The sequence below is a fragment of the Corvus cornix genome, chromosome 5, assembly GCF_000738735.6.
Source record: "Corvus cornix cornix isolate S_Up_H32 chromosome 5, ASM73873v5, whole genome shotgun sequence".
NCBI classification, from domain to species: Eukaryota; Metazoa; Chordata; class Aves; order Passeriformes; family Corvidae; genus Corvus; species Corvus cornix.
The window spans coordinates 1,286,273-1,296,257 of NC_046335.1; the positions used below are offsets into that span (position 1 = coordinate 1,286,273).

A 9,985-nucleotide genomic window follows, 5' to 3' on the forward strand; every position below is an offset into this window, starting at 1 on the left:
CCCCTGTTTTGGCTGGCACAAAGCATTCATGGAATTACGGAATATCCTGAGTTGAGAAGATCCCATGGGGATCAAATCCAACTCCTGGCAATCCCAAGAATTCCAGCTCCATCAGCACCCACAACCAGGTGCCATTAATTAACTGATAATTAATTAATCTGTGTCCCAATGCAAAGTTTGATGGAGTCCAGCTCAGACTTCTGGATGAGGAACCTCTGGTCAAAGATCCCAGAGGGATCCAATCCAACTCCTGGCAATCCCAGGAATTCCAGCTCCATCAGCACCCATGGCCACGTGACATTAATTAACTGATAATTAATTGGCATCACAACACCATTTGGGTTTAATAGAGCTCAGCTGGGATCAGGAACCCCAGGTCAAAGATCCCACAAGAATCCAATCCAGCTCCTGGCCCCACACTGGACAATCCCAGGAATCCCAGTTCCATCAGCACCTGCAGCCAAGTGCAATTAATTAACTGATAATTAATTGGTGTTCTAATACAATGCCTTGGATTTAATAGAGCCCAGCTGGGATCAGGAACCCCAGGTCAAAGATCCCACAAGGATCCAATCCAACTCCTGGCCCCACACTGGACAATCCCAAAAATCCCAGCTCCATCAGCACCCACAGCCAGGTCCCATTAATTAACTGATAATTAATTAATTGGTGTCACAACACTGTTTGGGTTTAATAGAGCCCAGCTGGGGTCAGGAACAAAGCCAAGGAGCAAACCCAGCCTTGCTGATCCCAAGTAAATCCTTTCCAACACCTCCAGCTCCCTTCCTGCCACAGTACAAAACCGGGAATTCCTGGAAAAGGCCAGAATTTCTCCTCTGGGATTGGAGAGCAGCTCATTCCTCATCCACCCGACTTGTGGCTCCACGTGGGACCATCCTTCCCTCTCCTCCCACCAAACTGTTGTTCCAGCAAGGAAAAGGACGGATTCCAGAGACTCCAAACTCCTTAAAACCTCCTTTTTCTCCCTGGAATTCCATCAATCCGCATAGGATAACCTGGAAAAGCTCCTGGCACAGCAATTCCAGAGGCAGCACTGGGAGCAGAGCCCCCCTCCAGCCCCACCAAAGCTGCTCCAGAACTTTTACTCAAAATTCCCAGAGAAACCTGAAGTACAACAAAGAATTCCACTCCTTATCCATGTTTTCATTGACTTGGAATTTCTTTCTTTATCCAGGAAAACTCCAGCTTTTCCAAAGCCCTCTGATCCCCTGGAATAACTCTTGGAAGTCACAATTTATCCCAAACTCCACATCCTTCCCCTCATGTTAAATCAGCCACATCTCAGAGACTCCAGACTCCTTAAAGCCTCCTTTTCCCCTGGAATTCCATCAATCCACATGGAATAACCTGGAAAAGCTCCTGGCACAGCAATTCCAGAGGCAGCACTGGGAGCAGAGCCCCCCTCCAGCCCCACCAAAGCTGCTCCAGAACTTTTACTCAACATCCCAGAAAAACCTGGAGCACAACAAAGAAATCCCCTCCTTATCCGTGTTTTATTTGGAATTTTTCATCCAGGAAAACACCAGATTTTCCCGCACACCTTTCCCTCCCTGCGCAGCTGAAGGAATGATTTTAACAAGGAATAAAAACTCACATTTGGAAAAGCAGGATAACCAGAGCTCTTCCAGCTCATTCCAAGGCTTTTTGGGGGGGGGAATTAAACCAAGCTCCCAGCCTGGCTGGGATTTAAATAATGGTCAGGATGAATTCCAGGTGGGAGGAGTTAAAAAAAATGGGAATGGGAGCAGCTCTGGTTGGTTAATGAGCTGCTCCAGCTGCACCGAATTGGGAAAATTCCCATTTTTCTCCATCTCATCCCTTCCTAGAGGAGGGACAGCTGGGAAAACAGGGAATGACTTTGTCCCATCACCTGAAGAGATCAAATTCCAGGTTAAAACCTGTCCCGAAAACTCCTGTGGCAGCATTCCCGCATGGATTCGAGCCTTGAAGTATAACACTTCCCAGACTTCTGGATTGCTCCATATTCCATCAAAATAATGCTAAAAAATCAGGAAAAGGGAAGGCATCCAACAGCCCGGGAGCGGAGTTCCCACTTCCAGGGAAAATCCTTTACTCCCATGGCAGAGCCCAGTTCCTGCAGCTCCCCTCCCTTGTGAATATTCCCTTAGTTCCCAACTCGTATTCCAGGCTCCTGAGCTGGAAAAATCTCCCAGTTTTTAGCTGCAGGTGGAATAGCTGGGATGGGATCCACGACAGAAGTGAATGGGATGCAGTGGGAATATGGGAAGGAACAACCCCCCCATCCCACCTTTTCCTCTCCTTCCTCCAGCTCCCCGCTCCCATTTTCCCTTTTCCAGTGCAAAAACCCATGGATGGCACAGCAGGGATGCCAAATATCCCTTTTTTTTTTTAACTCCTAGGGAAATCCTGGAATTTTTCAGGTATCCAGCTCCCTTTCTATCAAGGATTATTGTTAACAATGCAAATAATTTTCTTGGGAAAGGGGTCACATTTATGGGATAATGGGATCCTGAGGCAGGAGAGGCTGGATAAAGAACATTCCATGACCTGGGAATTCCCTCCGTTCCCCACATTGGCTCATCCTTCTCCAAAAGGTTGGGTTGGAATGCAAACAATCCCAATTCCCTGCAGCTCCCACTCCCACCAGGCACATTCCAGCTCCCAGCACTTCCCAAGGATTCTCAGCTGAAAATTCTTGGGAAAACCCTTCCCTGGGATTCTCAGGATCTCCCTGATGCCAGAAATTCCAAGGAAAAGCCTGCACACCCTGCACCATCCCGGGGGGTGGCCGAGCTCCCTGCAGGATCCCTCTGGAAGCGCCGTCTCCAGCAGATCCATGAGGAGTTGTTATCCCACCTCAGCATTCCAGCCCGGAGAGTTGGGAATGCAGATTTCCCGTTCCAAACGGATTTTCCTTCCCGAACCCAGGGAAGAGGCGACACCTCGGCATTCCCTGTTGGATCAGGATATTGGGAACACTTTATATAAGGATACTACTGCTGATAAAAGGATGGGATCAGTCGTCTCCCTTAGGAATATCAATCCTGGAATCATGGAATGGCCAGGCTGGATGGGGTTTGGAGAAACTTGGGATAATGGGAAATGTCCCTGCCCATGGAAGGGTTGGAATGGGACGGGATTTAATTCCCTTCCAGCCCAAACCATTCCAGGATTCAGGATCTCCGTATGTCCCATCTCATGGAAAACAGTTCCAAGTCCAGCATTAAACTTCCCGAAGGTTAAATATCCATAAAACAAGAACAAGGGGAATTCCAGCTGGAAAAACGAGCTGGAAATGTGGATTAATCCAAGTGCTGAGAGCACCATGGATTCCTGGGAGGAATCCGGAGCTAGCAACACCCAGGGATGGAGCAGGGATGGATCCTGGACTGGAATGAAGCATCCCAGAAAAAAACAGGAAGAGGGATTCTCGTCCGTCTGCTCAGCGGGAGCCTCTGATCCCCATCTCCCAAATCCATGGGCGAGCAGCCAGGATTCCTCAGGGAATCGATGGTGGGAATAAAATCCCAGCGGTTTCCCCTCATCCTGGGTTCCCGATATCTCCTGAAGGATCCCAGACTGGAATACCAGATCCCTGAGGTTTGCTCTGAATCCCACCCTGGGGCTGCCGAAGCAGCTGCTGGAACGGGATTTTCCCAAATCTCCCAGATTTCCGGGAAATTCTGGAGATGACAAAAGGCGCCAGAGGCCACCTGTCCTCCCAGAATTCCAGCAGGGAGGGATGGAGGAGCACCAGCACAGATTGGTGGCCACGGAAAGGCTCAATCCATCCATTCCCTGTCAGCATTCCAAAGTATTCCCGACCTCCACGGAAAGGAAAAGTTGGACTGGCCACATGGATCGCTCGTCATTCCCAGCCTCTCCTCTGCTCCTTCTGGAGATCCCAGTGACTCCATGGTTCCCACCTGTTTTCCCCAGTTGTGGGAAAATCCCATTATTTTTAAAATTCAGGAATTGCAAGGAAAACCAATCCCTTTAATCATTTTCCATGGAAATCTGCTTTGCCGGGAAGACACTCCTGGATTTCATGGCACTGCCCCATTAATTCCGTGCATTGCCTACCAGCAGAATTCCCAGGATATCCCAGGATCCTGGAACCATCCAGGATGGGATCCACCTCCAATATAGACAGAGGCATCCGACCCCAATTTCCTGCCCCGTTTTCTCCCTCAAATGCTGAAATACTCCACAGTCACATCCATTTGTTAATAAATCCCAGGATTATTTCGGTTGGAAAAGCCCTCCAAGATCGAATCCAACCATTCCCAGCACTGCCAAGGCCACCACAGCCCCGGCTCCCCAAGTGCCACATCCACAGGGATTTAAATCCCTCTGGAATTGGGGACTCCACCACGCCCTGGGCAGCTGTGGAGGGCTGGCCAACCTTTTCCATGAAGGAATTTTCCCAATATCCAACCTCTGGCACATTTGATGGACCATCCGATGTTTTCCATCAGGAATTCCAGCACATCTCTTAGGGAGCTGCTCCAATTACCCAGCCAGGAAAAAAATCCTTTGGATTTTCACTTTGGGGCTTTGATCACTTCAGATGTTGTCACCTCCTCCAACGTCTCCAATGGATCCTTGGATCCAGCTCCTCACCTCTTCCTGCCCCTGTTTTCCTGGGATAATTTTATCCCATTTATGTCCTTCTTTAAGCACAGAGCTCCTCCAGTCCCGTTTTCCTGAGAATTCCACGGCAAACGCATCAAAATCAACTCTGGTGCTGCTGGGAGTGGTTCTAAAATATCCCAAATTGAACGGGATCATCCAGGATCATCCCGGGATCATCCTGGCCCTGCCCAGACATCCCAACAATCCCATCCCTGGGAGCGGTGTCCAAATGCTCCTGGAGATCCTGAAGCCTTGGGAATGTGCCCATTCCCTGGTCAGAGCCCACCAGCCTCTGGAGGAAGAACTTTTCCCTGAGATCCAACAAAATGTGAGCCTGGCAGGAATTTCAAGGCTCGGTCCTTCAATATTCCATGGGAGGAGGAATCTCATGGACAGCCTGATCCCACGTCCTGGAAAAAGTCCTTATCCCAGAAGAGCCCAGGCTTCAAAATCCGTCTGGGAAGAGCCAAGTGAGCACCCTCCATTCCCAGCTATTTTTGGAGAGATTATTTCTGGAAAAGGCAGGAAAAATTTCCTCTGGATCCAGACAGGCCTCGGAATTGGATAGAGGGGCTATAAAAGGATAAAGGAGATGATGGGATGGGAATTGTCAGGACTCAGCCTGGATTCGAGGGAAGGGTGATCCAGCGGTGATGGAGCTGCAGCATCCCAAACATCCAGGTCAGATCCAGGCTCCCAAAATCCCCTTTCTCCAAAAAAAAATTCCTTCCAAGATATAAAATACATGGCAAGTAAACAATTTCTATCCCTGAGCTCATCCAGTTAGGGCTGAATGGGATTATCCTGGTCCTGGAAGGGGAAGGAGCAACATCCTCCCTGCTCCAGTCTGCATCCTGCACGGGGATCCCATCCCAAAGGGAATTTCCCACTGGAGGAAGAGGATTCCATGCAGAGGAGCCCATTCCCTATAGGAATACACCGATCGGTATAATCCATATATGGACTGACAGGGATCATTATCCCTTCACCCAAGGAGATCCCAAAAAACTTTTGAGGAAGGTGGAAAACTGAACTGCCCTTTAATCATTTCTGTTTCATCCCAAACATCCAGCACGTGGCCAGCTCAGATCCAAGCTCCCAAAATCCCCTTTCTCCTCCTTCCTCTTCCTCAGACTGACCATAACTCCTCTGGATTTTGCTCTTCTGAGCCCCCAGAACTCGAATTTTAGGTTTTTTTAGGACTTTTCCTTTCCAAATTCCCTCCAAATCTCCCTCACGTGGGTCCAAGGCAACGTTTTGACCCCACAGCACAGGCAGCAGAGCAGGGATGCAGCTCCCGGCATTCCAGGAGGATCCTTCGAGCTCTCCGCGCACCCTGGGATGCACCAAACCGCAGGGAAGTTTTGGCTCATCTTAAATCCCACACATTTACCGAGCTTAAATCCGATTTAAATCTCAACAATTTCACCCTAAACCCCAAATCCCCACCCTGGGGCGCAACCGGCATCTGACTTCGCACACCAGAGGTCACCAGTCCCTCCCTCCCGGGATTCCGGGTGTTCCCAGCTCCTTACCCTCGGCACAACCCGATCCGTGGGAGCGGAGTCCATCCCAATCCCTTGGCTCTCCACGCATTCTTCCCCACTCTGCACGGAGCTGAAGCTCATCCCAGAAATCCCAAACAAGTGCGGCACGGAGGGAGGAGGAGATCCCTGTCCAGGGCTCAGGGAAGAGTTAAAACTCCCAAGGATCCGCTGGCTCCCGCAGAACTCCTGGAGCAGGCGCCGGAGGAGCGCAGCTGCCCCTGCGGCAGCGCATAATTCCTTGCCTGTTCCCAGGGAAGCTTCCCTGGCACAATGTCGGGAATTGTGCGGGGTTCAAGCGCCCCAGACAAGGCCGGCATTCACCCAGCGAGGCCGTGGAAATATTCCCCATGGAAATACCCTCCGTGGAAGTCCCCTCCATGGGATATCCTCCCTCTGGGATTGGCGATCCAGAGGTTTTCCCTGGCCGCTGATCCAGAGGTTTCGCAACGAGGACCCGGCCCTTCTAAGGAGCCCAACGCTCTCCCTCAGAGTGATTTTATCTTCCCATCCCTCCTCTCATCCTTCCAATCCATTCGCTCCACCCGTAAAAACGTTGGGAAAGGCCAGGTTGGAGCGGCTGGAGGCCACTCCCAGCTCTAAAGGCAGCGATCCTTAATCCCTCCGGGAGCTGGGCACCAGAGAATAATCCCCGGCATCACAAAGAGGCGGCCGCAGGGGCGGAAGATCTTCCCAGATCTTTCCCAGATCTTTCCCAGATCCTTCCCAGATCCTTCCCGATGCCCTCTGGCCCTGCTCCACCTCCCCCGGGATCCAAGGAGCTCCAGCAGCCCCCAATCCAGCTGGATCCCGGGAAAAAGGGGCAGATCCATGTTTTGGGATGCCCAGTTCCAAGCAGGCTCTTTGGAAAAGCTGCAATGAGTGTTGAGGCCGTTGGGTGACATTTGGGGCTTGGATCAACCGGGATAATGTCCCTGGAATTTAACACAGTAAATTCCTTCACTTCCAGAGGAACCAGGAATTTCCCTGGAATTTAACACACTAAATTCCTTCACTTCCAGAGGAACCAGGAATTTCCCTGGAATTTAACACACTAAATTCCTTCACTTCCAGGTTTTTTGCACCAGCAATGGGAAACCTCGTTGTTCCCAAGGCCGTGGGTGCTTCTCCCAAAATTCTGCACACCTGGATTTGGTGCAAAGGCTCGGGAAGGCTCCGATATTCCTGAAAACAGTCCACGGTCATTCCATGTGTGATTCCAGGAGGAATATTTAGAGCCATGCTGTGGTTATCCTGATGGGATGTTGAGCCCTTTTCCCTACAGGATTTGGGTTCGAACAGCGAGCGGGCGGCACTGAGGGGTCACTGTCATCCTCACACCCTTCCTGTGTCATCCCTGGTGTTCCCAGCCGTGAAAAACTCATCCTCGGGGTCTGCCCTGCTGAATTCCAGCTGAAATCATGGCAAAATTCCTGAAAACTCGGCAAGGAGTGGATAAACCCCAGCCCAGCGGCCCCAGGATCTCAGAGGGGGGTGCACCCCCCGTGGGACCCCAGCGGGATCTCACCCAGGGGGTCCCAGAGCCGCTCCCAGATTCCACTTGGAATCAGCTTCCCGGAGTCAGGAAGTGTCGGCTTTGTCACTGGAGCCGGGATTGTCACCCCACCAGCCCCTTACTCCAGCAAGGTCCCCCCCATTCCCAGGATCTTTCCAGCCCCCACCCCGGAGGTGCTGGAAGCACTCAGGCTCTCCAGGCTCCCATCCAGGAATTCTCTGCGCTGTTCCTCACTGCACAGGGCACAAAACGGGATCCCAAATCCCCAGCGAGCCCACTCAGCCGGGGAGAAACAAACCCCAGAATTCCTTCTCCACTCTCCCAAAATTCCCATTTTTTTGCTGAGTGGCCTCTGCGCTGTTCAAACCTCCCCGTGCCCGTGTCAGGCTCCTCGCTGAGCCGATTTTTCCCTCTGGAAATTGGAAGTTGGGTGAAAGGAGAACCCTCCTGTCCTGAATCCCTAAATTTTCTGCTTTATTAGCAGTGCAAGTCATGCATCATGGAAAGGGGAGGAAAAGCGCAGCACTGGAGTCGTTCCCGATTCTTTGGCCAGGAAAACGAGCGGAGCTGAGGAACTGCACGAATTCCCAAGGATTTCAGCAGCTCCGCTCTCCCCCATCCCCTGAGGAAGCAGAACGTGGCACAGGGCAGGGCTGGGCCTGCCCTGCTCCCAGTTCTGCGCTGGTTTCCCTTTAGGATCGCGGCTTTTCCATCCCAGCTTTAGCATTCCAACGGAACATCGGGGGAGTTAACGAGGAGCTGCCCAGGCAGACAGCACGGCACATTAATCCGGACTGTTATAGGAACTCGGAATCAGCAAATGGGGGATTTATTTTGCATTTAAAGGCAGGGGAGCAGCTCCCGAGTGCTGCCGTGGCGGGTGGGCACGGGCGGTGCCGTGCCAGGCTCCGTGCCGGCATTCCCCGCACCTCCAGCAGTGCCGGAGCCATGGGAGCATCCAGGGCTGGGAAGCGAGTGCCCATCACCAGGCAGAGCCGTGCCAAGGCCAGGTCCTCCCGTGGGATGAGCCAGGGAGGAGCTGGAGCAGCAGCCGGAGCCTGCGGGATGGGGCTGAGCCACCTGCAGGACTGGGAATATCAACAGGGAGCAGGGATGGATTCCAGTCTGCTCCTTCCTCTCGCCACCTTCCTCATGGAGAGGGCTCTGGAGGTGTGCCCGCTCCCAGAGGAGCACAAAAACAAGGAATAAGTGTTAACGTGGCAAGACACCTCCCTGGCAGCACCACGCCGGGAAGCAGAGCTGCGAGGCTCTCGGGATCTTCGATAAAGGACAAAAAACTCGTTCAAATCCCGCAAACCGATTTTTCCAAAGCACCAAGATCCCAGCAGGATCCCTCTCCCAGGCTGGGGCTCACTTTGGATCATCTACAGGGTCCAGCCTTCCAATCCTGCTTTCCCAAAATGGCCCTGGCGCACCGAGCAGGCTCCTCGGGGGCTGCAGGCACAGCCCGGGCTTGCAATTTTTTTGTCCACATTCCCAAGCCGACCTTCAGCAGTCCATGAAGACATGGAAATTCGCACGGCACCGCTCCCAAACACGGAGCAGCCACACACGCCTGACTTCCCGGTGCTCCCCCCGCTCTCAGCAGCCCTCGCTCCCCGTCCTTAACCTAAATAAAGCCGTCAGATCGCACCGGAGGAGAAAGCAGCAGCACCAAAGTCTCACTCCGAAGCCCCGAGTGCCGTCGGAGCTGAGCCCGCATCTCCTCCCTCCAGCCCCCACCACGCTCTTCCCCGAACAAGCCCTCTCCTATTCCAGGCAGTTGCTATTCCAGAGCATCCAACAATATGTGCCTGTGTGCCGGGGGAGGCAGGGAGCCGCTGCCAGCGCCGATATCCGCACCCAGCCATCCATCCGCCGCGGGCTGAGCCCCTCAGACATTGCAATCCCAAAGATTTTGCCAAATTAAGGAATAAAAAGGGGGGTGCGTCTCTAATTTGGGCTCTCTTCCCGGTGGGAAGCGAATGCCGAAGTGCGGGAGCGGGCGGGCTCGGAGGAGCGAATGGCACACGAAGCGTTTCATGGTAAATTCATGGATCTCCTTGCTCAGCCCCAAGTGCCGGAGCTGCCGGCAGCACCGCACCGCCGCCGAGCCCCGCCGCGCCGCTTACATAACCCCCCCGCCCGGCCGGGCAGCACCGCGGGGGCAGCGCCACAGCCGGGGCACCAGCGGGTACGGGGCAGGGATGGGGCATCGCCACAAGCGGGGCATCATCTGAACCGGGGCATCACCGGGGACGGGGCATCGCCACAACCGGGGCATCAC

The 9,985-nt window shown here is 53.0% G+C and overlaps 1 protein-coding gene across 1 annotated transcript in view; it reads right to left on the reverse strand.

Moving 5' to 3' along the window:
- The window catches only part of MDGA2 (MAM domain containing glycosylphosphatidylinositol anchor 2), a 194,607-nt gene extending 188,358 nt beyond the window's left edge, over positions 1-6,249 (reverse strand). The window contains exon 1 of the mRNA XM_039552148.1: positions 6,174-6,249. Coding sequence (XP_039408082.1) covers positions 6,174-6,234 — 61 coding nt within the window. The 5' untranslated portion in view covers positions 6,235-6,249. The remainder of the gene's footprint in view (positions 1-6,173) is intronic.
- Positions 6,250-9,985: the final 3,736 nt, after the last annotated feature.